The sequence below is a fragment of the Passer domesticus genome, unplaced genomic scaffold (genome assembly GCF_036417665.1).
Source record: "Passer domesticus isolate bPasDom1 unplaced genomic scaffold, bPasDom1.hap1 HAP1_SCAFFOLD_159, whole genome shotgun sequence".
Taxonomy (NCBI): Eukaryota; Metazoa; Chordata; class Aves; order Passeriformes; family Passeridae; genus Passer; species Passer domesticus.
This window is the reverse complement of record NW_026989947.1, coordinates 1-27,016: the sequence shown is the minus strand read 5'-3', so window position 1 is coordinate 27,016 and position 27,016 is coordinate 1. Positions and strand designations below refer to the sequence as shown.

At 64.4% G+C, this 27,016-nt stretch overlaps 4 protein-coding genes across 4 annotated transcripts; 3 read left to right on the top strand and 1 right to left on the bottom strand.

The window, feature by feature from the left end:
- Positions 1-4,152: 4,152 nt before the first annotated feature.
- On the top strand, positions 4,153-7,324 carry LOC135291945 (leucine-rich repeat and fibronectin type III domain-containing protein 1-like). The gene is given in 6 exon segments (XM_064406187.1): positions 4,153-5,118; positions 5,120-5,511; positions 6,547-6,639; positions 6,641-6,882; positions 6,885-7,039; positions 7,042-7,324. Coding segments are annotated over 6 exon segments (1,908 nt in total). The 3' UTR covers positions 7,102-7,324.
- A 682-nt stretch (positions 7,325-8,006) lies between these two features.
- LOC135291939 (syncollin-like) lies at positions 8,007-9,828 on the top strand. Its single transcript, XM_064406182.1, is given in 2 exon segments — positions 8,007-9,659; positions 9,661-9,828. Coding segments are annotated over 2 exon segments (408 nt in total). The 5' UTR covers positions 8,007-9,341; the 3' UTR covers positions 9,751-9,828.
- A 594-nt stretch (positions 9,829-10,422) lies between these two features.
- On the bottom strand, positions 10,423-20,543 carry LOC135291940 (serine/threonine-protein kinase PAK 4-like). Its single transcript, XM_064406183.1, has 10 exons — positions 20,471-20,543; positions 20,138-20,196; positions 16,037-16,253; positions 14,820-15,059; positions 13,603-13,809; positions 12,438-12,571; positions 12,240-12,366; positions 12,033-12,158; positions 11,260-11,394; positions 10,423-11,182 (listed from the first exon to the last, which is right to left on the bottom strand). The coding sequence occupies exons 3-10, from the start codon at positions 16,235-16,237 to the stop codon at positions 11,027-11,029; spliced, it is 1,326 nt and encodes a 441-aa protein (XP_064262253.1). The 5' UTR covers positions 16,238-16,253; positions 20,138-20,196; positions 20,471-20,543; the 3' UTR covers positions 10,423-11,026.
- A 313-nt stretch (positions 20,544-20,856) lies between these two features.
- On the top strand, positions 20,857-23,454 carry LOC135291938 (small ribosomal subunit protein uS12m-like). The gene is given in 3 exon segments (XM_064406181.1): positions 20,857-21,057; positions 22,977-23,216; positions 23,219-23,454. Coding segments are annotated over 3 exon segments (420 nt in total). The 5' UTR covers positions 20,857-21,008; the 3' UTR covers positions 23,350-23,454.
- Positions 23,455-27,016: the final 3,562 nt, after the last annotated feature.

Genomic DNA, 27,016 nt, shown 5'->3' with positions numbered 1-27,016 from the left:
CCTGTCCGCCTGTCCGTCCCAGTGCCTGTCTGTCTGTCTGTCTGTCCATTCCCCCTGTCCGCCTGTCCGTCCCAGTGTCCATCCCGGTGTCTGTCTGTCCCTCCCCGTGTCCGTCCGTCCGTGTGTCCATCCCCGTGTCCCTCTGTCTGTCCGTGTGTCCATCCCCGTGTCCCTGTGCCCATCCCGGTGTCCGTCTGTCCATCCCCGTGTCTCTCTGTCTGTCCGTGTGTCCATCCCCGTCACCATCCCCGTGTCCCTCTGTCCATCCCCGTGTCCGTCCGTCCGTCCACCCGCGCCCCCCCCGCGGCCCCGCCCCGCCCCGCCCGGCCCCGCCCCGCCCCGCCCGGCCCCGCCCCGCCCCGCCCGGCCCCGCCCCGCCCACCCCGGCCCCGCCCACCCCGGCCCCGCCCCGCCCGGCCCCGCCCCGCCCGGCCCCGCCCCGCCGGTTCTGCGGCTCCGAGCGGCGGCCGCGGCCTCACCGGGGCCTCTCCGGGGCCTCTCCGGGGCCTCTCCGGGGCCTCACCGGGGCCTCTCCGGGGCCTCTCCGGGGCCTCTCCGGGGCCTCACCGGGGCCTCTCCGGGGCCTCTCCGGGGCCTCTCCGGGGCCTCACCGGGGCGGCGGCACCGGGACCGGGGCTGCTCCGGGACCCCGGCACCGCCAGCCCGGCGGCCGCGCCCGGGATCCATCCCCGATCCCCGACCCATCCCCGATCCCCGATCCATCCCGGCTCCATCCCCGATCCCGGCTCCATCCCTGCATCCCGGATCCATCCCGGATCCCCGATCCATCCCCGATCCATCCCCGATCCCCGATCCATCCCGGCATCCATCCCGGATCCCTCCCCGATCCATCCCTGCATCCCCGATCCATCCTCGATCCCGAATCCCTCCCGGATCCACTCCCGGCATCCATCCCTGCATCCCCGCTCCACCTCGATCCATCCCCGCATCCCGGCCCCATCCCCGGATCCATCCCCGGATCCCTGCCCGGATCCTTCCCGATCCCGAATCCCTCCCCGATCCATTCCCGGATCCATCCCCGATCCCTCCCGGCCCCATCCCCGGATCCATCCCGGATCCATCCCCGGATCCTTCCCGCTCCATCCCCGATCCCGGATCCCTCCCCGATCCATTCCCGGATCCATCCTTGCTCCATCCCGGCCCCATTCCCAATCCCGGATCCATTCCCGGTTCCCCTCCCCCCTCCCGGCGCCCCCTCCCCAATTCCCGGCGCCCCCCCCGGTGCCCCCCGATGCCCCCCCGGTAGGGCGAGGCCCGGCCCCCCCTCCCCCCCCGGAGCAGCGATGGGAGCGTCCGTGGGCTGAGCCCCCCCAGGTACGGCCGGGGCCACACTGGGGGGCACTGGGGGGCACTGGGGGGCACTGGGAGGTGCTGGGGGGTGCTGGGATGTACTGGGATGTACTGGGAGGTGCTGGGAGGTGCTGGGGGGCACTGGGAGGTACTGGGGGGCACTGGGAGGTGCTGGGATGTACTGGAGTGTACTGGGATGTACTGGGGGGCACTGGGATGTACTGGGAGGCACTGGGATGTACTGGGATGTACTGGGAGGTGCTGGGATGTACTGGGCCATGCTGGGATGTACTGGGCCATACTGGGAGGCACTGGGCCATGCTGGGATGTACTGGGCCATACTGGGAGGCACTGGGAGGTGCTGGGAGGTGCTGGGAGGTACTGGGAGGTGGTGGGAAGCACTGGGATGTGCTGGGAGGCACTGGCCCATACTGGGAGGCGCTGTGGTGTACTGGGAGGTGCTGGGAGGCACTGGGAGGTACTGGGATGTACTGGGAGCTGCTGGGATGTACTGGGATGTACTGGGAGGCACTGGGCCATGCTGGGAGTTGCTGGGCCATACTGGGAGGTACTGGGATGTACTGGGAGGTGGTGGGCCTGCACTGGCCTGCACTGGGCCATACTGGGAGGCACTGGGATGTACTGGGTCTGTGTTGGTCTGCACTGGGCCATACTGGTCTGTGCTGGGCTGTACTGAGTTATATTGGGCTATGCTGGGATGTACTCAGATGTACTGGGTTATACTGGGCCATACTGGTCTGTACTGGTCCGTGCTGGGCTGTGCTGGGCCGTGCTGGGCTGTGCTGTAATGTACTCAGTTGTACTGGGTTATACTGGACCGTACTGGTCTGTACTGGGCTGTGCTGGGGTATACTGGTCTGTACTGGGCCGTGCTGGGCTGTACTGGGCTGTGCTGGGCCATACTGGTCTGTACTGATCCATGCTGGGCCGTACTGGGCCGTGCTGGGCCATACTGGTCTGTACTGGGTCGTACTGGGCTGTGCTGGGCTGTACTGGGCCGTGCTGGGCCATACTGGGCCGTACTGGGCCATACTGGGCTGTGCTGGGCTGTGTTGGGCTATACTGGTCTGTACTGAGCCATGCTGGGCTGTACTGGGCTGTACTGGGTCGTACTGGGCTGTGCTGGGCTGTACTGGGCTGTGCTGGGCCATACTGGTCTGTACTGGGCCGTGCTGGGCTGTACTGGGCTGTGCTGGGCCATACTGGTCTGTACTGATCCATGCTGGGCCGTACTGGGCCGTGCTGGGCCATACTGGGCCGTACTGGGCCATACTGGGCTGTGCTGGGCTGTGTTGGGCTATACTGGTCTGTACTGAGCCATGCTGGGCTGTACTGGGCTGTACTGGGCCGTGCTGGGCCGTACTGGGTTATACTGGGTCGTACTGGGCCGTGCTGGGCCGTACTCGTCTATACTGGGCTGTGCTGGGATGTACTGGGCTGAGCAGTGTCTGTACTGGTCCATACTAGTCCGTTCTGGCCTGTACTGGTCCGTACTGGCCTGTACTGGTCTGTACAGATCCATACTGGCCCATATTGGTCTGTACTGCTCTGTACTGGTCTATACTGGTCCATACTGGTCCATACTGGTCTATACTGGTCCGTACTGGTCTGTACTGGTCTGTACAGATCCATACTGGCCCATACTGGTCCATACTGGTCCATACTGGTCCGTGCTGGTCCGTACTGGTCCGTACTGGTCTGTACTGCTCCGAACTGGTCTATACTGGTCCATACTGGTCCGTACTGGTCTGTACTGCTCCGTACTGGCCTATACTGGTTCATGCTGGTCCGTACTGGTCCATACTGGGCTGTCCCTGTCCCTGCAGGCCCCACGGCGACGCCCGGACAGGACCAGCATGGAGCCCTGAGAGGAGGTACTGGGACAACTGGGACAACTGGGATCTAACTGGGATCACTGGGATCACTGGGATCCCACTGGGCTGTACTGGGATCTGCTGGGCCCTGCTGGGATCCGCTGGGATCCGCTGGGATCTCGTGGGCTCTTCCGGGTTCTCCTGGGGTCCTCTGGGCTGTGCTGGGATCTGCTGGGCCCTGCTGGGCTGTACTGGGCCCTGCTGGGCTGTACTGGGATCTGCTGGGATCCTCTGGGATCTGCTGGGCTGTACTGGGATCTGCTGGGCTGTACTGGGATCTGCTGGGATCCTCTGGGATCTGCTGGGCTGTACTGGGATCTGCTGGGCTGTACTGGGATCTGCTGGGATCCTCAGGGATCTGCTGGGCTGTACTGGGATCTGCTGGGCCCTGCTGGGCTGTACTGGGATCTGCTGGGCTGTACTGGGATCTGCTGGGCTGTACTGGGATCTGCTGGGATCCTCAGGGATCTGCTGGGCCCTGCTGGCATCTACCAGGATCCACTGGGATGTGTTGGGCCCTGCTGGGATCTGCTGGGATCTCCTGGGCCGTGCTGGGATCCGCCAGGATCCACTGGGATCCTCTGGGCTCTCCCGGTCTCTCCTGGGATCCCCTGGGATCTCGTGGGCTCACCTGGGCCCTGCTGGGCTGTGTTGGGATCTACCAGGATCTCCTGGGCCCTGCTGGGATCTCCTGGGATCCTCTGGGATCTCCTGGGCCCTACTGGGATCCTCTGGGATGTGTTGGGATCCGCTGGGATCTCCCAGGCGGTGCTGGGATCTACTGGCCTCTCCTGGGCTCTGCTGGGATCCCCCTGCACCCCCGGTGCCCCCCGTGCCCCGCTCTCTCCTGGGCCCTGCTGGGATCCAGTGGGCTCTGCTGGGATCCCCCCGTGCCCCCCGTGACCCGCTCTCTCTCTCTCCCCCGTGGCAGGCGCGGCCAGCGGCCATGGCGAAGCTGCTGGTGCCGCTGGTGGTGCTGGGGGCCGTGTCGGGGGTCCCGGGGGTCCCGGCGGCGGCGCCGTCGCCGCGCTGCCCCCCGCGCTGCCTGTGCCCCGCGGCCGCGCCCAGCCCCACGCTGCTGTGCGCCCGCACGGGGCTGCTGGCCGTGCCGCCCAGCCTGGACCGCGGCGCCGTGGAGCTGCGCCTGGCCGACAACTTCATCGGCGCCGTGGGCCGCGCCGACTTCGCCAACATGAGCAGCCTGGTGCACCTGACGCTGTCGCGCAACGGGCTGCGGCGGCTGGCGCCCGGCGCCTTCGCCGACCTGCGCGCGCTGCGGGCGCTGCACCTCGACGGCAACCGGCTGCCGGCGCTGAGCGGCCCGCAGCTGCGCGGGCTGGCCAGCCTGCGCCACCTCATCCTGGCCAACAACCAGCTGGCCGCCATCGACGCCGCCGCCTTCGCCGCCTTCGCCGCCACCGTGGAGGACCTGGACCTGTCGCACAACAACCTGCCGGCGCTGCCCTGGGACGCCGTGGCCGCCATGGGCAGCCTGGCCACGCTGACGCTGGACCACAACCTGCTGGAGCGGGTGCCGGCCGGCGCCGTGGCGCGGCTGCCGCGCCTGGCCCGGCTGGACCTGACGGCCAACCGGCTGCGGGCGCTGCCGCCGGTGCCGGGGCCGCCGGGGCCGGCGCTGGCGGCCGGGGGGAACCCGCTGCACTGCAACTGCGAGCTGCTGTGGCTGCGCCGCGTGGCCCAGCCGGGCCGCCTGGAGACCTGCGCCACGCCGGCGCCGCTGGCCGGGCGGCTGCTGGGCGCCGTGCCCGAGGAGGAGCTGACCTGCCGGGCGCCGGCCGTCACCGCCGCGGCCGCGCACCCGCCGGCCGTCACCGAGGGGCAGCCGCTGCGCCTGGGCTGCGCCGCCGTGGGCGACCCGCCACCCGCGCTGCACTGGCTGGGCCCCGACGGCTCGCGTGGTGCAGAACGGCTCCCGGCGCTCGGTGGGCGCCGACGGCTCCCTGGAGCTGCGCGTGGCCACCCTGAGGGACCACGGCGGCTTCACCTGCGTGGCCGCCAACGCCGCCGGCGAGGCGGCCGCCCGCGTCGAGGTGGTGGTGGTGCCGCTGCCGGTGCCGCGCGGCGACGGCGACGGCGCGGCCGCCGAGGCCGGGCCCGGGCCCTCGGACATGGCCCAGGCGGGCGGCAATGACACCTGGGGGGGGCCCGGGGAGCGGCGCGTGGTGGCGGCCGAGGTGACGGGGTCCTCGGCGCGCATCCGGTGGCTGCCGCAGCGCCACGTGCCCGGCGTGCGCATGGTGCAGATCCAGTACAACAGCTCGGCCGACGACGCCTTCGTCTACAGGTGGGCGCCAGGGCCGGGAGGGGGCCAGGGGAGGCGCCGGGGGGGGTCTTGGGGGCTCCAGGGGGGTCTGGGGGGAGCTCTGGGGGGAGGTGGAGTGGGTCTGAGGCAGGGCTGGGGAGGTTGGGGGGGCTTCAAGTGGATTTTGGGGGGGTCTTGAAGGCTCCAGGGGGTCTGGGGGGAGCTCGGCTAGGGTTTGAGGGTCCCTGTGGGGGGTCCAGGGGTATTTAGAAAGGGTCTGGGGGAAGCTTGAGTGGGTTTGGGGCAGTGCTGGGGAGGTTGGGGGGGCTTCAAGTGGATTTTGGGGGGTCTTGGGGGGCTCCAGGGGGTCTGGGGGGAGCTCTGGGGGGAGGTGGAGTGGGTTTGAGGCAGGGCTGGGGAGGTTGGGGGGGCTTCAAGTGGATTTTGGGGGGTCTTGAAGGCTCCAGGGGGTCTGGGGGGAGCTCGGCTGGGGGTTTGAGGGTCCCTGTGAGGGGTCCAGGGGTATTTAGAAAGGGGCTGGGGGAAGCTTGAGTGGGTTTGGGGCAGTGCTGGGGAGGTTGGGGGGGCTTCAAGTGGATTTTGGGGGTCCTGGGGGCTCCAGGGGGGCGTTCAGGTGGGTATTGGGGGGTCCTGGGGGTCTCTGAGGGGATGTGTGGGAACATCAAGGCAATTCTCCGTGTCTGGGGGGGCTTCAGGGGGGGTCCCTGGTGAGGCGCACTCGGGGTCTCTGAGGAGTCTTTGAGCTGTTTGGGGAGGGGGATTGAGGTGTTTGGGGGATCCTGGCTTGTCCTTGAGGGGTCCTGGGGGTCTCTGAGGAGCATCAAGGGAATTCTCTGTGTCTGGGGGGCTTCGGGGTTGGGGGGTCCCTGTCGAGGGGCAGTCAGGGGGGGTCTCTGAGGAGTCTTTGAGCTGTTTGGGGAGGGGGCTTGAGGAGGCGTCTGGGGGCTCCTGGCTCGTCCTTGAGGGGTCCTGGGTGGATTTTCAGCTTCCTGTGGTGGGTGGGGGCTCCGGGGGTGGTGCGGGGGTCTCACCCCTGTCCCCTCGCCCCCTCCCCAGGCTGCTGCCCCCCTCCAGCCGCACCTTCGTGCTGCGGGACCTGGCCCCGGGCCGGCAGTACGAGCTGTGCGTGTCCGCGCTGCGCGTGGCCGGCGACCCCCCCGGCCGCCCCCCGCCCGCTCGGCTGCGTCTCCTTCGCCACGGCCGCCGCCCCCCCGGGCTGCGCCGCGCCCCCGCGCCCCCACTTCTTGGGGGGCACCGTCATCATCGTCATCGGCGCCGCCATCGCCGCCTCCGTGCTCGTCTTCATCCTCATCCTCACGGCGCGCTGGAAGGCGGCGGGGGCGCGGCGCCCCCCGCCCGCGCTCGCCAGCGTCTGCTCGCAGACCAACGGCGGCCCCCCGGCCCGCCGAGACCCCCGAGCTGCCGCCGCTGCCCCCCGCCGGCGGGCGGGGGGCGCGGGCTGTTCCCCAGCCACAGCTACCCGCGGCGGGCGCGGCCCCGGCGGCACGGCTCGCTGCCGCGGCTGGACGCCCCCCGAGGGGACCCCCCTGGGGCCCCCCCCTGCGCCCCTCCTTCGGCAGCACGCACTGGATGCTGGAGAGCACCGTGTGAGGGGGGGGGGCACGGCGGGGACCCCCTCCCCACGCCCCGGGGTGGTCCCGGGTGAGCAAACGCAGCCGCGGCGGTTTTTTGTGGGGAGGGGGCGTCGCGGGAGCGCCGGATCTCGGCCGGGTGCGGCCCCCCCGGACCCCCGTGGGTGTAGCTGGGATCTCGCCAGGTGTCCCCCCCCCCCCCAATTCTGGGGGTACCTGTATGCAAACCTTCCCCCCCCCCCCCCAAAAAGCCGCGTGGGGACCCCCGACTTGTGCGGGCAGCGCGACACGCGTGGGGGGGGGCGGTGACGGGGACCGTGACAGGGACCACCGCCCCCCCCCGAACGGCGTGTCCCCCCCCCGAGATGCGCACTTGGGACTTTGTGTGTGCGCCCCGACATTTGCGAGCCCCCCGCGCCCCCCCCCCCCCCCCCGCGGTGCCTTCGGCCGGGCCGGGGGGGGCCCCGCGCACGCCCCCCGACATCTCTGCACAGATGACACGAGACCCGCAGCCCCCCCCCCCAAAAAAACAAACAAAACCCACCCCCCCCCACCGTGGGGAGGGTAAAAAATGGGGAGGGGGCTCCCCCGGATGCCTGGGGACCCCCCCGTGGCCTCTCCCCCCCCCCCCAAACTCGACCCGGGGGTTCCTATCTGGCTGGTCTGGATAACCCTGGGGGGGCGCCCCCAGCCCCCCCACCCATTTCCCTCCCAGCCCCATTCTCCCACCCCAACCCCCCCCCCCCAAAAAAAAAAAAGCCTCAGTTCCTCCCCATCGCCCCCTCCCCAAAACGCCGCCCCCCCCACCAGCCGCCCCCCCCCCCCCCCGCAGTGTTTAACACGAGTTTTTACATTAAAAACCTGTGGCCCCCCCCGGGGCAGAAAAACGCGAGTGTGAATTTTGGGGGGGGGGTCCCGCTCGGTTTGGGGCTGGGCTCTGACTGGGGGTCCCCTCTCTCTTTTGGGGGTGGGGTCTCTCCGCCCCCCCCGAGGCTCTCCCACCCGTCTGTCCCCCCCCTCCCATCCCAGCCCTGCAATGTGGGCGGGTCAGGGCTATGCTAATGAGGCAGCAATCCCCGCCCCCTGTGGTTGCCATGGTGACCGTCGCGGGGAACTCGGCGGGGACACGACGAGACCATGAATATGCAATTAAGGGGCGGAGCCCGCCGGCTAAAGCCACGGGTAATTACGCCCTCATTTGCATACGGGACGCCGGGGCCCCACCGTGGCCTTGGGCTCTGCCCCCTACCCAGGGCCTGGGGGGGCTCGGGGGGGGCACCTGTGTCCATTCCCAAACTGGGGGGGCTGCAGACCCCGGACCCCCCCCCCCACACACACCTGTGTCCATTCCCAAACTGGGGGGGCTGCAAATCCCGAACCCCCACCTGTGTTCTCTCCATGGTGGGGGGGCCGCAAACCTCGCCTCCACCCCACACCTGTGTCCCTTCCCATGGCTGGGGTGGCTGCACACCTTGCCCCCCCCTAACCTGTGTGCCTTCCCATGGTGGGGGGGGGGGGCTGCAAACCTCGCCCCCACATCTGTGTCCCTTCCCAAAATGGTGGGGGCTGTGTCCCTTTCTTGGTGGGGGGCTGCAAACCCCGGACCCCCCCCCCAACCTGTGTCCATTCCATGGTGGGGGGGCTGCAGACGTGGGATTCCCCCCCCCCAACCTCTGTTCCCTCCGTGGTGGGGGGCTGCAAACCTTGGACTCCCTCACAACGGAAGGGGGGTCCCGGTTCCCGCGCCCCCACCCCACACCTGCGTCCCCTCCCATGGCAGGGGGGGCTGTAAACCCCAGACCCCCTCCCCATCCACGTCCTCTCCCGCTGAGCCTCCGCACACCTGCGTCCCCTCCCAAAATGGGGGGGGCTGTGTCCCTCCCATGGCTGGGGGGGCTGCAAACCCCAGACCCCCTCCCCATCCCCCGTCCTCTCCCGCGCAGCCTCCGCACACCTGCGTCCCCTCCCACGGCTGGGGGGGCTGCAAACCTCGCCCCCACCCCACACCTGCGTCCCCTCCCATGGCGGGGGGGGCTGCAAACCTCGCCCCCACCCCACATCTGCATCCATTCCCATGGCGGGGGGGCTGCAAACCTCGCTCCCACCCCACACCTGCGTCCCCTCCCATGGCGGGGGGGGCTGCAAACCTCGCCCCCACCCCACACCTGCGTCCCCTCCCAGGTGCGCGCCGCCCCCCGGCCTTGGCCCGGGCTATAAGCGCCCCGCCGAGCCCCGGCTGGGCCCGGGCAGGTGCCAGCCATGGCGTGGGCGCTGGTGACGATGCTGGCCGTGCTGGCGGCCGCGCTGGCACGGGGGGCAGAGGCGCAGTGCCCCGCGGCCGCCGACCTGCGCCCCGCCAACGGCACGCGGCTGTGCGCGCTGCTCTACGCCGACAACAGCCCCTACTACGAGCAGTGCTGCGCCGGGGACGCGCTGCCGGTGCTGCCGGGCAGCGACGTGCCCTACATGCCCCACGGCTGGGCCGGCCGCGTCTCCTCGCTGGTGGTGGGCACCCGCTGCGAGCTGACCGTGTGGTCGCGCCGCGCCAAGCGGGGCAGCACGCGGCGCTTCGGCGCGGGGCGCGGTGCCGCGGCTGCAGGAGGTGCGGCGCGGGCTCTTCGGGGACTGGAACGACGCCATCCGCGCCTTCTACTGCACCTGCAAGTGAGCGGCGGCGCGGGGCCGGGGCGGCGGTGCTGGCACGGGGGCACGCCGGGCAGCGGGAGGTGACAACGCGGGTCAGGATGTGCCAGTGTGGGCCAGCGTGGGTCAGCCTGAGCCAACATGGGTCACAATGTGCCAGCGTGGGTCAGGACGTGCCAACACAGGCCAGCGTGGGTCAGCCTGAGCCAACGTGGGTCGCAATGTGCCAGCGTGGGTCAGGACGTGCCAGCGTGCGCCACCATGGGCCGACGTGAGCCAGCGCGGGTCAGCCTGAGCCAACGTGGGCCAAACCACCCCCAAGCTGGCCAAGAGGTGTTGGCGTGAGCCAAGACGAGCCGACACAAACCAGCCAGCCCTGGCCAAGATTCACCATCGGGCGCCGACCCAGGCCAAGCCAAGCCGAGCCGAGCTGAGCCACGCCGACCCAGGCCAAGCCAAGCCGGGCTGAGCCAAGCCAAGCCAAGCCAAGCCAAGCCGGGCCAAGGTGTTGCGAGACCCTGCGTGCCCCGTGGGCCACCAGAACCGTGCCCCCCCTGCCCCCCGTGCAGCCAATAAAGCCCTGAGGCAGCAGCAGCTCCTGCCTGGGGGGTCCTTTATTGGGGGGGGTGTCCCCGTGCCCCCCCCACCCCGTGGGCACGTCCCCCACCCCCCAAAGAACCACACGGCACACGGCGGGTCCAAAAGGACACGTGTAATCTGGGGGGGGCCCCGTGTCCCCCCGGGCCCCCCCATCCCGCGCGGTACAAAACCCGACCATATAAATATCACTTTGTTAAAAAACAAACCCGGGGGTGCAGGGGGGAGTTGCAGGGGGGAGGAACCAACCAAAAAAAACCCCAAAATCAACAAAAACAGGCGAGGAAGGCCCGGGGGGGGGGACACACCCCCAGTCAGTAGTGTGGTGTGGTGGGGAAAGGTGGGGGGCTGTAGTTTTGGGGACCCCCCCTCTCACGGAGATGTAGGGGGGCCATACCCCAGTGCCCAAAGTGGGTAGAAAAGAGAAGGCTAAAAAAAAAAAACCCAAAAAAAGGGGGAAATGCCCCAAAATGGGTCCCAAGGGCGGGAGGGACCAGGATGAGCCCGTGCACCCCCAGATCTCTGGGAGGACAGCCACCCCTTCCCATCCCCCCAAAATCTCTGCTGTGGGGTCCCCAGCTCAGTAGTACAGGTTGGGGGGCCGGCGTCCCCCCAGAACACCCCGGTCCCGCTCCGGTTCGGGGGTGCCGCCGAGCAGGAGGAGCAGGAGGGGGCCGGGGTCTCCCCCGCGGTGGGGAGGGGTCTCAGCGCAGGCGGTGCTGCCGCATGAGGGGCACGATGCAGGCGGGGGGCCCCGCCACGCCCAGGAAGGGGTGGCGCAGCAGCTCGGGGGCGCTGGCCCGCTGCGCCGGGTCCCGCACCAGCATCCGCTCCAGGAACCCCTTCAGGGACGGGGACACCTGGGGGGAACGGAAAGGGGGTGTCAGGCACCCCCCGGGGCTGCCCAGAAATGGGGGAAGGGGTCACCCCGAGGTACCTTGTGGCCGTTCTTGAGCCGGGGGGGAAGGTTGTCCCGGATCAGCTTCATGGCTTTGAGGGGGGGCTCGTTGAAGTAAGGGGGTTCCCCATCCACCATCTCGATGACCATCACTCCCAGAGACCAGATGTCCACCTGGGGGGGGGACAGTCACACCGAAAATGAGGAGGGGGTTACGGGGGAGCCCCTCAAACCCACTCCGTGCCCCCACTCCCAAATATACAGCATCCAGAATGGGGGGGTCTGGAAGGGAGGCCACTTGGAGCCCCTCAAACGTACACTGGGTACCCCCAAACCCACCCTGGGCAATCCTAAACCCATCCTAAATCCACCCTATGCTCCCCAAACCCACCCTGGGCATCCCTAAACCCACCCTGGGCAATCCTAAACCCATCCTAAATCCACCCTATGCTCCCCAAACCCACTCTGGGCAATCCTAAACCCATCCTGGGCACCCTCAAACCCATCCCAACCTCCCCACAAGACACCTCAAGCCGGCAGAGAAGGCAGGAGATGAACTTGGGGGCCCACACGCCCACCCCAAACCCCCTGAAACCCACCCTAAACACCCCTCAATGAACCCCAGGAGCCCCAGGACTCCCCCAAGCCCCCCGACCCACCTCTGGGCCATAGGGCAGGCGGGAGATGAGCTCGGGGGCCCACACACCCACCCCAAACCCCCTGAAACCCACCCCAAACCCCCTGAAACCCACCCTAAACACCCCCCAATGAACCCCAGGACCCCCAGGACCCCCCCAAGCCCCCTGACCCACCTCTGGGCCGTAGGGCAGGCGGGAGATGAGCTCGGGGGCCATCCAGTAGGGCGTCCCCACCAGGGACTTGCGCCGCGGCACGTCCTTGTTCACTTGGGCGCAGAACCCGAAATCCGAGAGTTTCACCTGCCGGGGGGGCCGGGGCCGCTCAGGGCGGGATCCCAAAGGGTCGGGGGGAGTTTGGGGGGGATTTCTGGGGGCTCCTACCCGCCCGTCGTGCGTGAGGAGGATGGAGTCGCTCTTGATGTCGCGGTGGATGACGCCCTGGGCGTGGAGCACGGCGAGCGCCCGCAGCACCGAGCGGCACACGGCCGCGATCTGCTCCTCGGACATCCTGGGGACAGCGCTGTCACCACCCTGTCACCACCCCGCCACCTCCCTGCCAGCCCTGCCACCCCCAGCCACCTGGTGTGCGTGACGATGTCCGTCAGGGCGCCGCCCTCCAGGAACTCCATGACCACCCAGAGCTCGTCGCCCACCAGGTAACTGTTGTACATCTCCACCACGTTCTCGTGCTGGTGGTCCCTCATGATCACCACCTGAGGGGGGGGACACACGGGGATGAGAGCCTGGGACCCTCCTCGGGGGTCCCCAGGGCGTCAGGAGGTCCCTAGTGGGTCACCAAGAGGTCTTTGAGGGGCTTTGAGGGGGCCATGAGGGATCCAAGGGGTTCCTGAGGGACTCAGAAGTTCCCTTCCCGAGGGTCCCCAAGGCCCTCAAGGGTTCTCCGGGGCTCTCAAGGGTGCCCCAGGGCTCTCAAGGTGTCCCCAAGGATCTCAAGAGTTCCCCAAGTCCCTCAAGGGTTCCCCAAGGCCCTCAAGGGCTCCCCAATTCCCTCAAGGGTTCCCCAGGGCTCTCAAGAGCTCCCCAAGGATCTCAAGGGCTCCCCAAGGCTCTCAAGAAGTTCCCAAGGCCCCCAAGGGCTCCCCAAGGATCTCAAGGGCTCCCCAAGGATCTCAAGGGGTTTCCAAGTCCCCCAAGGAGTCCCCATGGCTCTCAAGGATTCCCCAAGGCTCTCAAGGGTTCCCCAAAGGCTCCCCAATGATCTCAAGAAGTTCCCAAGGCTCTCAAGGTTTCCCCAAGTCCCCCAAAGGCTCCCCAAGCCACCCAAGGGTTCCCCAAGACCCCCAAGGGTTCCCCACAGCCCCCAAGGGCTCCCCAAGTCCCTCAAGGGTTCCCCAGGGCTCTCAAGAGCTCCCCAAGGATCTCAAGGGCTCCCCAAGGCTCTCAAGAAGTTCCCAAGGCCCCCAAGGGCTCCCCAAGGCCCCCAAGGGTTCCCCAAGCATCTCAAGGGCTCCCCAAGGATCTCAAGGGGTTTCCAAGTCCCCCAAGGAGTCCCCATGGCTCTCAAGGATTCCCCAAAGGCTCCCCAATGATCTCAAGAAGTTCCCAAGGCTCTCAAGGTTTCCCCAAGTCCCCCAAAGGCTCCCCAAGCCCCCCAAGGTTTCCCCAAGACCCCCAAGGGTTCCCCACAGCCCCCAAGGGTTCCCCAAGTCCCTCAAGGGTTCCCCAAGTCCCTCAAGGGTTCCCCAAGCCCCCCAAGGGTCCCCAGGGCCGCCGCTGCCCTCACCTCGTTGAAGAGCAGCTCCCGCCGCTGCTGCTTGCGCAGGTCCATCTTTTTGACGGCCACCAGCTTGCCGGAGCCGCGCACGGTGGCGATGCACACCACGCCCGTGGAGCCCTCGCCGATCTTGATGAAGTTGTCCAGGTAGGTGCGGGGGTCGCCGGGGTCCACCACCATCTGCAGCGCCGCCCGGAACTGCTCGTGGGACACGCGCTGGGGCCCCCCCGGCCGGGGCGGGCGCGGGGCCGGGGGGCGCGCGGGGCCGGGGGCTCCGGGGCCGGGGGCTCCGGGGCTTTGGGGCGGGGGGCGCCGGGGGCCTGGGAGGCGCCGGGGACCGGCCCGTTGGGGGTCACCTCCTGCGGGCGCCCCGCGTGGGGCTCGGCCTGTGGGGACAGCGGAGAGGGGAGTCAGGAATTCCCGCGGGAATGTCAGGGGCCGCAGGGAAGGGCTGAGTGAGGAGGAGGAGGAGGAGGAGGAGGTGGGGGAGGAAGAGACTCTGGAGGCACAGACGCAGCAGCAGGAAGGAAGCGTGGAGCTGGGGGTCTTCAGGACACCCTGAGTCCGAGTGGGACAAGGGAAGCTGCGAGGAAGAGGAGCAGAGGAGCTGCTTCCAAGGAGGAAGAGGAGAGGCAGAGCGAGGAAGAGGAAACGGTTTCGGTGCCAGGGCAGGAGGTGGCCCCTGCACATCCCCACTCTGGGAGGCTGCGAGGAAGAGGAGCAGAGGAGCTGCTTCCGAGAAAGAACAGGACGAGCACAGTGAGGAGGAGGAGGCAGAAGAAGAAAAAGAAGAGGAAGCTGCTCCAGAGCCAAGGATGCGGCTGGGCAAGGAAGCTGCTGCCGATCCCAGCGGAGCACGGCAAGCCGTGAGGAAGAGGAGCAGAGAACCCGCTCTGCAAGAGCAAGGAGAGCAGCAAGAGCAGGACGAGGGAAGGCCGGGGCACACCCCTTTACCTGGGCGCTGCCCCCCGGGCCGGGGTCGGTGTCGGCGCGGGGGTAGGTGTGGAAGGGGCGTCCCGGCGCCGTCTTCGGCCCCGCTCCGGGGGCGCCGCCGGCATCGGGGGGCCGCAGCTCGGGCCCCGAGAGCGGGCGCTGCTCGCGGGCCGGGGGCCGCGGGGGCCCCTCTCCGGCCGAGCTGGATTTGGGGCGGCCCCCGGGGGCGTGGGGGTGAGGGTGGGGGGGGCTCCCGCCCGGCCGCAGCTTTGGGGTCCCCCCGGGGCTGGGACGGGGGGCTCGGCTCGGGGTCCCCGCGGCGGCTCTTGGCGGGCTCCGGGCGGGAGCGGGGGGGGTCCCGGGGTCAGGCCGTTCTCCGGGGGGTGCCGGGCGGGGCAGGGGGGGCTGTCCCGGCGCAGGGAGTTGGAGCGGGACACGGAGACGGCGGCCAGCTCGTCCAGGAGCCACGCCAGGGTCCTGTCCCGGCCCCCGGGGGTCCCATCCCGCGTCCCCTTGGAGCCGCGCACGATGGGCTGCGGGAAGGGGGGGACACACGGGGGAAACGGGGGAAAAAGGGGAAAAAAACAACAGAAAGATGACATGGAATGGCTGCAGGAGGGTGGCGGGATGGGCAGAGGGGAGGGGGCTTGGCTGGGGTGTCCCTCTGGGGAGAGTTGCAGAGCCCCAAATGATCCCGGGTGCTCCCCGGGGATTGGGGTCCGGCCTCACGGGGAGGGTCCCAAAATATTGGGGGGTTTGATGGGGTGGGAACTGGGGCAACATCAGAGCTGAGGTGGGAATGGGTGGACGTGGGAATGGGGGGATGTGTGAACGGGGGGATGTGGGAATGAGGGCCTTAAACAGCTGGGAACACACAATGGGGAAGAGGTCAGGTGGGAATGACTCCAAGTTCCCACGGGGTGGGCTGGTTCCAGGTGTGGGGAAGGGTCTCACCAGGGGAATCCCTGTCCTGGGGGACCCAATCGTCACCTCCCTGCCCCAAGACCCCCAAATTCCTCCCAGTTTGACCCCAAAGAGTATGCAGGATGCCCTTATACACTGCAAGACCCCAAATTCCCCCAAACCCACTCCTGGGACTGAATGAGCCCCCACCTCCCCCACAATCCCAAAATCCCCTGATCCATAACTCCCCCAGTTCGTCTTTTTGGCAGGTAGGAAAGGCATGGGGACCCAGCTCCCACCTCCCTGACCCCCAAATTCCCCCCAGTTTGGCTTTTCCAGTGGCTGACACAACCCCTGAACATCAACCCCTGACGCAACCTGCTCCACAACCCCTGAATACCAAACAACCCCAAAATCCCCTCGTTCCAGGACCCCCAAACCGCCCCCAGCTCAACCCTGCAGAGCACCCAGAACCCTGCTAACTCCTCCAAGACCCCAAACCCAGAGTGGCCACCTTGCCACACCCTCCCCACCCCGTAACCACCCCGAATTCCCAACGCTCCCCAGTAACCCCGCGGGATTCCCAACGCTCCCGGTGCCCCCGCACCTTGTGGGCCCCGCGGATGGCGGTGATGCAGGCGGGGTCCACGAGGGGCTTGGGGCGCCGGGCGGACTCCTCGAGCAGCCCCTGCCACTGGCGGGGCAGCCCCGTGAAGCGCTGCTCCGAGGCGTCGTAGCCCGTGTGCACGCGGTGCTCGAAGTTGGACGGCGCCGAGATCTCCACCCGCTTCTTCTTCTTGGAGAACATGGCCCGGGACGCGCTCCTGGCAACCCAGAACGCCGGGGTTAGCGGGGTGGGAGAGGGGAGATGGCGTCGGGAACGGTGTCAGCCCCCCCAAATCCAGCCCTGGGAAGGGGAACGGACGCGGAAATCCGGTGTCGTAACGGGGAACGGCCCCGGGAGCGGGATGGGCGCCCAAATCCCATCGTTAGAGTGGAATAAATGGGAAATGCTGTTGGGATGAAGTGGGGAGGGGATCAGCCCCAAAATCCCGCTGTTCAAACGATTTTTATCCATTGTTGGGATGGACAGGATCAGCCCTGAAAATCCCGCTGTTGGAATTGTTTTTATCCATCGTTGGGATGGATGGGATCAGCCCCAAAATCCCGCTGTTCCAATGATTTTTATCCATCGTTGGGATCGACTGGATCAGCCCTGAAAATCCCATTGTTGGAGTGATTTTTATCCATCGACCACTTCCACTTTTATCCAATTACTTCCCATTTTCCCCCCAAGTCCAAGCTTGGGAATGCCAGGAGCACCAGAAATTCCCATTGGAAATGGGATTAGTCCATTAACCCAACCCGAACCAACAAACAGATTTAAAACACCTCAAAAGCACACCAAAAAATCTGCTTTTCCTGGGATCCCAGCGCCAGGATCAGTGCTCTGGGTTTGGCTGATTTCATTCCCTGGTTTTCCATGTTTTTCCTGCAGTTTTCAGGCCAAGAACGAGCTGAGTTGGAAATGTTTTGGGTTCAGTGGGGGCAGGAATCCCACTGGGAATGGCCCCAAAATCCCATGGATCCTGCGTGGGTCCATTTTTCCCACTTTCACTGCTTTTTTCTGGTGGCAATTTCCCCGTTTCCTCACATTTTTTTCCAGCTTCTTGGCTCAATCCATTTTCCAGGCTCCAGAATCCCAGTGCTTCCAAGGTTTTCTCACAGTTTTTCCCAGTCTTTGAGGTTTTCTCCCTAAACCAATGATCCATTATGAAGTTTTTCTCCTCCTCCACTTCGAGCCCAGCCAAAAACTGCCAGAATTCTGTGTATTCTCCATTTTCCCTGCTCATCCCACGCTGATCCCTCCTTCCACCTTCCTAGGACACTGCTGGGATCCTCTCCAGATTGCCAAAATCCCATTTTCAGATGGAAAATTCTCCTGGTTTGGGGGAATTGCAGCTGAATTTGGAGTGGGAGGATTAAAATCTGCTGCATTTGGGCTTTTCCATGGGAAATATCCGAGGATGATCCAGGTCAGCCAGGACGTCAGGGAAGTGCAGTATCTGGACACCAAATCCGTGGGATTTCACCCCAAAAGCCTCTTCCTTTCAGATGGTTGGGGAAAAACTGGTGGCACTTGGCAGGAGCAGAGAGGTCCTGAAGAATTCCAGAGGGTGGGATGGGGGCCAGGAGGGGGTGAACTCATTCCTCAGCCCTTCCCAGGTCGCATTCCTGGGATCCCAGCGGGGTTTAATTAGTAACCAATTAACAAGGAACTGAGTCCACACCGGGTGGAATAATCCCGTGTTTTCCCTAAAATTCCCAACAAAATCCCACAAATTCTCCCCAAAATCAGTGGCATTCAGGCTGTGTCCTGGTGGGAATCCTGCTGGCAGCTTCGGGATGAAAAAGAAAGGGAAAAGTAAAGGGAAAAAACGTGAACAGAGGCACTTCGTGCCCTCCCATAAAGCCCAAATCCAGGAAAATCAGATGCCACTGGGCAGCAGAGCACCCAGGAAGGGACCGAAATGGGATTTGCAGCAAATTTCAGGATTTTTAGACCGGAGCTGGGTGAATTTCAGGAAAACAAATGCCCATCGTGGCATTCCAGACGTGGCGTTTGGCTCCATCCCGCTGCCCAAAGTGGGAAGGGGCGCTGGGCGGTGCCGAAGCTGCAGCTCAATCCCCTGGGCTGGAATCCCGGGATTCGCCCCAAAAGGGGCCACAATTCCCGGGAAAACCAGGCTGGGAAGGGGCTGGAATCCCCACAAAGGGGTCACAATTCCCAGGAAAGCCAGGCAGGAAGGGGTTGGAATCCCAGGGTTCCCCCCAAAAGGGGTCACAATTCCCAGGAAAACCAGGCCGGGAAGGGGCTGGAATCCTGGGATTCCCCCCAAAAGGGGTCACATTCCTGGGAAAACCAGGCTGGGAAGGGGTGGAATCCCAGGGTTCCCCCCAAAAGGGGTCACATTCCTGGGAAAACCAGGCCGGGAAGGGGCTGGAATCCCAGGATTCCCCCCAAAAGGGGTCACATTCCCAGGAAAACCAGGCTGGGAAGGGGCTGGAATCCCAGGGTTCCCCCCAAAAGGGGTCACAATTCCCAGGAAAACCAGGCTGGGAAGGGGCTGGAATCCCAGGATTCCCCCCAAAAGGGGTCACAATTCCCGGGAAAACCAGGCTGGGAAGGGGCTGGAATCCCCACAAAGGGGTCACAATTCCCAGGAAAGCCAGCCCAGGGCCGGAGCAGTCCGGCCAGGAAGGGCGGGTTGGACTGGCCCAGCTGGATCTGCCGGAGGAGGAGGAGGAGGAGGAGGAAGAGGAGGAGAAGTGCCGGCCTTTGCCCCGGAGGAATCCCGGAATTCCAGGAATCTGGAGCCTCCGAAGCTCACGGGAACAGGAAAAAAACAATCCGGGAAGGGGAAGCAGGAGATGCGAGCTCCTGGGAAAAAGGGAAACCGGGAAAAGCGGGATGGGAGGGAGGCAGGAGAGGGAAAAAGTGTCAGAGGAAGGGGAAAAGGAGGAATTCCGGCGGAATTCCGCTCCCTTCCTGCAGCAGGAAGGTTCCCTGGAGCTGGAAGTGCAGGGAGAGGGAGGGAGGAACGCCGGGAATCTCCGGCTCGGGGCAGAGGAAGGGCCAGTTAATGGAGATCCAATTAATGGAGATCCAGTTAATGGAGATCCAATTAATGGAGATCCAGTTAATGGAGATCCAGTTAATGGAGATCCAATTAATGGAGATCCAGTTAATGGAGATCCAGTTAATGGAGATGCAGTTAATGGAGATCCAGTTAATGGAGATGCAATTAATGGACATCCAGTTAATAGAGATGCAATTAATGAAGATGCAATTAATGGAGATCCAATTAATGAACACCCAGTTAATGGAGATCCAGTTATTGGCGATCCAGTTATTGGAGATCCAATTAATGGAGACCCAACTAATCAGTAACGATCCCGTCCACCCACAACGATCCAGGTCACCAAAATCCAGGAAAACGGCGAATCCCTGCTGGGAATTCCTCCAGAAAACCCAAATATTCCTCCCAGGGAACCCAGGTTCCACCCCGTGGGAAGCGAACAAATTAAAACATTAATCAAAGCCAGGGGCAGGAATATCCTTGGAATTTCTTCCTGGAAACTCCTGCTCATTCTGCTGCTGTTAATGAGATGTTGGTGACCAAATTCCCACCTTTTAGCCCCAAACCCCAACAGGGAATGGGGTTTTTGGCTATTTCCAAAGGACTGCTGGATCTTTTCCACATCTGGGTGTTCCCCAAAATCCCAATTCCCACTGATTTCCAAGCCCACCGCGGGCCAATCCCTCTATCCCACCATTGCTTATTTAAAATCTCACTAAATTTCAGGAAAAAAGCAACTAAAGCCCAGGTCCAGAGGCTTTTTTTGATTTTTTTTTTTCTCCTTTTCCGTTGAGGAATGGCAGCAGGAGCACCACAGAACACCAGTGGGGATGGCAATTTCCCTTCCCGCTGCACCAAAACTGGGGGGAAACTCCGTTTTTGATGAGTTTGGGAAGTCCTGAGGAGCTCCAGTGCCCCTCCGCCTTGGAGCTCCTGACCCAAACCCACAAGAAACTCTGGGAAAAACCCATCCGAGGGCTGAGGGGCTGGATGGGAGCGCGGGGAGGAGACCCCAAATCCCGGAGGGATGAGGAATCCCGGGAATTAATTCCGGATTCGCTTCCTACCTTCCGCCGAGGGGAAAATTCTGCCTCAGCTCCGCATTCCGGGTCCTCCGGTCAAAGTGCTGCACGGGAAGAAGGGAATTCCCTCAGGAGCAGCCCCCGGGCTCCCCTTTTGAGGTTTTTTTTGGGGCGGGGGGCGGCTGGATCCTCATCCCGCTGCTCTCCGGGAACCCCAGGCTGCGTCTGCCGCCCCTCGGGGGATTTGGGGAGCCCCCGAGCCCACCCCCAAGCGCCCTCCTTGGCCCTGGGAGGGGTCTCCGGCGCTCAGAGCCCCCCGATAGCCGCGAATCCCCCCCCGGGCCCCCTCAGCGCCCCCCGGGCCCCCTCAGGCCTCACTCGGCCGCCGCCGCCGCCATGTTGGGACCGGGGCACATCCGGGTCCTCCCACGCCCGCGTCGCCGCGGCGACAGGCCGCGCCCCCGAAGGGCGGGGATACGGGCGGGAGGGGGTGTGGCGAGCCATATATGGGCAATAAGCGCGGGGATGAGGAGCCATATATGGATAAGAGGCGTGGCCTAGGGCGGAGAGGAGCTCAATATGGGCGGGGAGCCGCCTTTGGGGGCGGGGTTTACAGGGGGAGGGGCGGGGTTTATAGGAGGAGGAGCGGTGCCTAACGCGGAAGTTGCTGCTGAAGGGGCGGGTCTCCAGAGTACAGCTCTCCAGTCTGACCAATCACCGCGCGAAGCACGGAGATTGGCATCTCTGCTATCCAATCGCAGTGCGGCGCGCTGTGATCTGGGTAAGATGGCGGCGCGCTGAGGGGAACGTGGGGGCTCCTGTGTCGCCGCTGCCCGCTGCCTTCACACTGTGGGGCTCCGGTCCCGCCGCTCCCCGCTGCCTTCTGACCGCGCGTTCTCCCCTCAGAGCCTCGGAGATGTCGCTCCGCGCCGTGCTGAGGGCCGTCGCCTCGCTGCCGCGCTGCAGTTCGTAAATACCCCCGAACCCCCCCAAAAAACCCCCCCAATAAACCCCAAAAGAACCCCCCCCAAAAAAAAAACCCAAAAACCCCCCCAAAATAAAAAAAACTAAAAACCCCCCCAACCCCCCCAAAAATTAACCCCCCCCAATAACCCCAAAAGAACCCCCCCCCAAAAAAAACCAAAAAACCCCCAAAAATAAAAAAAAACCCTAAAAACCCCCCCAAACCCCCCAAAAAATTAAAAAAAAAACCCAAAACCCCCCCCCAATAAACCCCAAAAGAACCCCCCCCCAAAAAAAAACCCAAAAAACCCCCCAAAAATCCAAAAAAAAACCCCTAAAAAACCCCCCAAAAAAATTAAAAAAAAACCCCCAAACGCCCCCAAAACCCCAACCCCCCCCAAAAAAAAACAAACCCAAAAACCTCAAAAAAAAAAAACCTCAAAAGAACCCCCAAAATAAAAAAACAAACTCAAAACCCCCCCCCAAAACCACCAAAAAACCCAAAAAAACCCCCAAAAAAACCAAAAAAAAACCCCAAAAAACCCCCCCAATAAACCCCAAAAGAACCCCCCCAAAAAAAAAACCCCAAAAAAACCCCCAAAAATCCCAAAAACCCCCTAAAACCCCCCCAAACCCCCCAAAAAAATTAAAAAAAAAACTCCAAACCCCCCGAAAACCCCAACCCCCCCCCAAAAAAAAACAAACCCAAAAACCTCAAAAAAAAACCAACTCAAAAGAACCCCCAAAATAAAAAAACAAACTCAAAACACCCCCCCAAAACCACCAAAAAAACCCAAAAACCCCTAAAAAAACCAAAAAAAACCCCAAAAAACCCCCCCAATAAACCCCAAAAGAACCCCCCCAAAAAAAAACCCCAAAAACCCCCCCAAAATCCAAAAAAAACCCTAAAAAAACCCCCAAACCCCCCAAAAAATTAAAAAAAAAACCCAAAAAACCCCCCCAATAAACCCCCAAAAGAACCCCCCCCAAAAAAAAACCCAAAAGCCCCCAAAAATCAAAAAAAAACCCTAAAAAACCCCCCAAAAATTAAAAAAAAACCCAAAAACCCCCCCAAAACCCCAACCCCCCCCAAAAAAAAACAAACCCAAAACCTCAAAAAAAAAAACCAACTCAAAAGAACCCCCAAAAATAAAAAAAAACCCTCAACCCCCCCCCAAAACCACCAAAAAAACCCAAAAAACCCCCTAAAGAAACAAAAAACAAACCCCAAAAAACCCCCCCAATAAACCCCAAAAGAACCCCCCCCAAAAAAAACCCAAAAAACCCCCCAAAAGTAAAAAAAACCCTAAAAAACCCCCCAAAAAATTAAAAAAAAACCCAAACCCCCCCAAAACCCCAACCCCCCCCCAAAAAAAAAACAAACCCAAAAACCTCAAAAAAAAACCCTCAAAAGAACCCCCAAAAATAAAAAAAAAACCTCAAAACCCTCCCCCAAAACCACCAAAAAACCCAAAAAACCCCTAAAAAAACCAAAAAAATCCCCCAAAAAACCCCCCCAATAAACCCCAAAAGAACCCCCCCCAAAAAAAACCCAAAAACCCCCCCAAAAATCCCAAAAACCCCCTAAAAACCCCCCCAAACCCCCCCAAAAAATTAAAAAAAACCCCCCAAACCCCCCCAAAACCCCAAACCCCCCCAAAAAAAACACAACCCAAAAACCTCAAAAAAAAAAACTCAAAAGAACCCCCAAAAATAAAAAAACAAACTCAAAACACCCCCCAAAACCACCAAAAAAACCCAAAAAACCCCTAAAAAAAAACCAAAAAAACCCAAAAAAAACCCAAAAAAAACCCCAAAAAACCCCCCAAAAAACACAAAAAAAAAACAAAAACAAAAAAAAAACCCCAAAAAAACCCAAAAACCCAAACCCCAAAACCCCCCGTGTCGTGTCCCCCCACAGGCGCGGGCCCGCTCCTGCCGCCCCCCGCGCCCTCCTGCCCCATGGCCACCCTGAACCAGCTGCACCGGCAGGGCCGCCCCGCGCCCCCTCCGCGCCGCCTGGGGCCCACGCTGGGCCGGCCGCAGCTCAAGGCCGTGGTGCTCAAGAACCTGATCCGCAAGCCCAAGAAGCCCAACTCGGCCAACCGGCGCTGCGTGCGCGTGCGGATGAGCGGCGGCCGCGAGGCCGTGGCCTTCGTGCCGGCGAGGGCCACGGCCTGCAGGAGCACCACATGGTGCTGCTGCAGGGCGGGCGCACGCAGGACCTGCCCGGCGTCAAGCTCACCGTGGTGCGCGGCAAGTACGACTGCGCCCACGTGCAGCCCAAGAAGTGAGCGCGGGACCCCCGGGGACCCCCGGCCCGGCTCCGGGGGTCCTGGGGTCACCCCTCGGGAGGGGATGGGAGCGGGCCGGGGGCGTGAAATCGGGATTAAAGCGGATTTGGTGACGCGGTGGTGTGGTGTGGAGTGGTGGTGGGGGAATAGGAATGCGGGTGGGACACTGGGAGGGGTGGTGGGGGTACTGGGAGGAGTCATGGGGAGACTGGGAGGGGTGGTGAAGACACTGGAGGCACTGGGAGGGGTCATGGGGAGACTGGGAGGGGTGGTGAAGACACTGGAGGCACTGGGAGGGGTCATGGGGAGACTGGGAGGGGTCATGGGGACAGTGGAAGTACTGGGAAGAGTGGTGAGGATACTGGGAGGGGTTGTAGGGACACTGGGAATGGTGGTGAAGACACTGGAGGCACTGGGAGGGGTCACGGGGAGACTGGGAAGGGCCCTGAGGTGACACGGGGGTCACTGGGGTGACCCTGGAGTGTCACTGGGGTCATGGGGGTGCCACAGGGGTGTCACTGAGGTCACGTGGGGGTCACAGGGGTCACTGTGATCATGAGGGGGTCACTGGGGGGCACTGGGGGGACACTGGGGTGTCACTGTGGTCACGGGGGGTCATGGGGGCCACTAAGGTCACGTGGGGGTCATGGGGGGGGGTCACTCCGGGGTCACAGGGGTCACTGTGATCATGAGGGGACACTGGGGTGTCACTGTGGTCACGGGGGGGTCATGGGGGGTGTCACTGGGTGGTCACTCCGGGGTCACCGGGGTCACCGGACCCGCAGCCCTTTGGGACCGAGGCCGGGGGCGTGGCCGGGACGAAAGTGGGCGTGGCCGAGCCCGCCCGCCGTGAGGGGAGGGTGTGCGCGCGTGCGCGTTCCGCGAGCGCGCGCCCGGCCCCGCCCCCGGCTCCCCCACGTGACTCCCCTCACACGGGTGGCCAAGATGGCGGCGCGCCGGGCGCTGCTGGCGGCGGGCCGGGCGGCGCGGGCCGGGCGGCGCGGGGGCCGCGGGGGCCGCTCCGGGGCCGGGCCCCGCTCCCGCCGCCGGGGCCGCTCCCGCGGGGCGGAGCCGCCTCTACGAGCACGTGCGGGAGGGGCTGAGCGCGCGGCCGCGGCTCGACGTGAGCGCCCTCAGCGAGCGCGACCTGGAGCGGCGGCGCGGGCCGCTAGGGGGCGCCGCGCTCCGCGAGATCGTGAGTGGCGGGAGCGGCGGTGGGCGGGGCCTGCGTGTGGGCAGGGGGCGTGGCTTCCCCGGTGACCCCGTTTGGGTGTGGCGGGACACGCCCACCCGAGCCACGCCCTTGCCACGCCCTTCAGGTACGGACGTGGTCGCGGCTGGGGCAGGTCCGCGATGGCATCGCCCGGCTGGAGGCCGAGAAGGGGCGCGTGGCTCAGGGGGTGCGCGAGATCATGGTGAGACCCCTCCCTGGGACCCCCCCCAAATCTCCACTGCGTCCCTCTGCCCCCCGCTCAGCCCCTCCTGGAACCCCCCCAGGACCCCCCTGAACCACCCCACCACCCCCAGACCCCCCCAAGGACCCCCTGACTCCTTTCCACCCCCTCTCCAGGCCTCCCACGACAAGGCAGCGGCCAAGACGGTAGGAATGGAGTTTTGGGGGGGGCCGGGGGGGGGTTGGTGGCCCCCCAGGCCCTCACGGTGGCCCTGTGGCAGCACCCGGAGCTGGCGGCGCTGCGGGAGCGGGGCCGGAGCCTCCGGGAGCAGCTGCGGGTGCTGGAGGCCGAGGAGGCTGAGCTGGAGCAGAGGTTCTACCTGGGGGCCCTGCAGCTGCCCAACAGGACGCACCCCGCTGTGGTGAGACCCCTGAAAACACCCCAAAAACCTCCCCAAAATTACCCCAAAAACAACCAAAACCCACCAAACCCACCCAGCCCAACAGAACCCACCCCGCTGTGGTGAGACCCCAAAATCACCCTGAAATCACCCAGAACCCACCCAGCCCAACAGAGCCCACTTCGCTGTGCTGAGACCCCCCAAATCACCCCCAAATCACCCCAAAATCACTCAGCCCAACAGGACGCACCCCGCTGTGGTGAGAACCCCGAAATCACCCCAAAATCAACCAAAATCACCCCAAAAACCTCCCCAAAATCACCCCAAGCCCACCCAGCTGTGCTGAGACCCCCAAACACCCCCCAAAACCCCCCTGCCCCGCCTCTGCTATGCCCTGGGGGTCTCCTGGCACCCCCAAACCTCCCCTTGTGCCCCCCAAACCCCCCTTGTGCCCCCCAAACCCCCCTTTGTGCCCCCCCAAACCGCCCTTGTGCCCCCCAAACCCCCCTTTGTGCCCCCCAAACCCCCCTTTGTGCCCCCCAGCCCGTCGGGGACCAGAGCCAGGCCCGGCTGCTCGAGGTGGTTGGTGAGAAACCAGGTGAGGGCTGGGGGGGGTCTTTGGGGGGGTCCTGGGGGCGCTTCTTGTTGTGGGGAAGGAGGAGAAGGGTCCTTGGGGGGGGGGCATTTGGAGGGTCTGGGGGCTTTGGGAGGGTCTGGGGGGAGTTTAGAGGGTCTGGGGGACAGGTTTTGGGGGTCTGGGATGTATTGGGGGGGTACTGGGGGGGTCTGGGGGGGTATTTGGGGGGTCTGGGGTCACCCAGGTGACAGGAGTGACAGAGGTGCCCCCTCCCCTCCCCCAGTGTTTGATTTTGAGCCAAAGGGACACCTGGAGCTGGGGGAGGGGCTGGACATCATCCGGCAGAGGTGAGCAGCCCCTGCAGGGGCACACCTGGCACACACCTGGGCCACACCAGTCCTGTCCCAGCCCTGTCCCACACCTGTACCACGTGTCCCCCACCCCACAGGCGCCTGTCCCACGTGTCGGGCCATCGCTCCTATTACCTGTGCGGGGCCGGGGCTCTGCTCCAGCACGCCCTCGTCACCTTCACCCTGCAGAAACTGCTCAGCAAGGTGGGGGGCACCTTGGGGGGGTCCCAGGGAGGGTCTGGAATGGTCTGGGGGCATCCAAGGAGGCTCCGGGGGGATCCAGGAGGGTCTGGGGGGTCCCAGGAAAGGCCTGGGATGGTCTGGGGGTCCCAGGGAGGGTTTGGGATGGTCTGGGTGGATCCAGGAAGGGTTTGGGATGGTCGGGGGGGTCCCAGGGAGGATCTGGGGGGTCCCAGGGAGGGTTTAGGGATGGTCTGGGGGTCCCAGGGGGGTCGGAGTCCCCCGATCTCCCTTTTTCCCAGGGTTTCCTGCCCATGACGGTGCCGGACCTGCTGCGCGGAGCCGTTTTTGTGAGTGCCCCCCCCCCGAGCCCCCTGAGACCCACCCCCGGCCCCCCTGCGGCCCCGGGTGACCCCCCTGTGCCCCCCAGGAGGGCTGCGGGGTCCAGCCCAGCGCCGCCCCCTCCCAGGTTTACACCATCGACCCCGCGCGCTTCGAGGATCTGTGCCTGGCCGGGACCTCGGAGGTGGGAATTGCAGGTGGGGAACGGGGGAAAACGGGGGGAAATCGGGAAAACCCAGGAGGAGGGGGAGAACTAAGGGGAAAATGGGAGAAAACTGCAGAAGAATATGAGGAAAATCCTAAAAAATAGGAGGTAAAAAGTGGAGAAAGGGGGAGCAGACGGATTTGGGGGTCACCCCGTGTCCCCCCACCCAGGGTATTTCATGGACCACGCGGTGCAGCTGCAGGACCTGCCTGTCAGGTA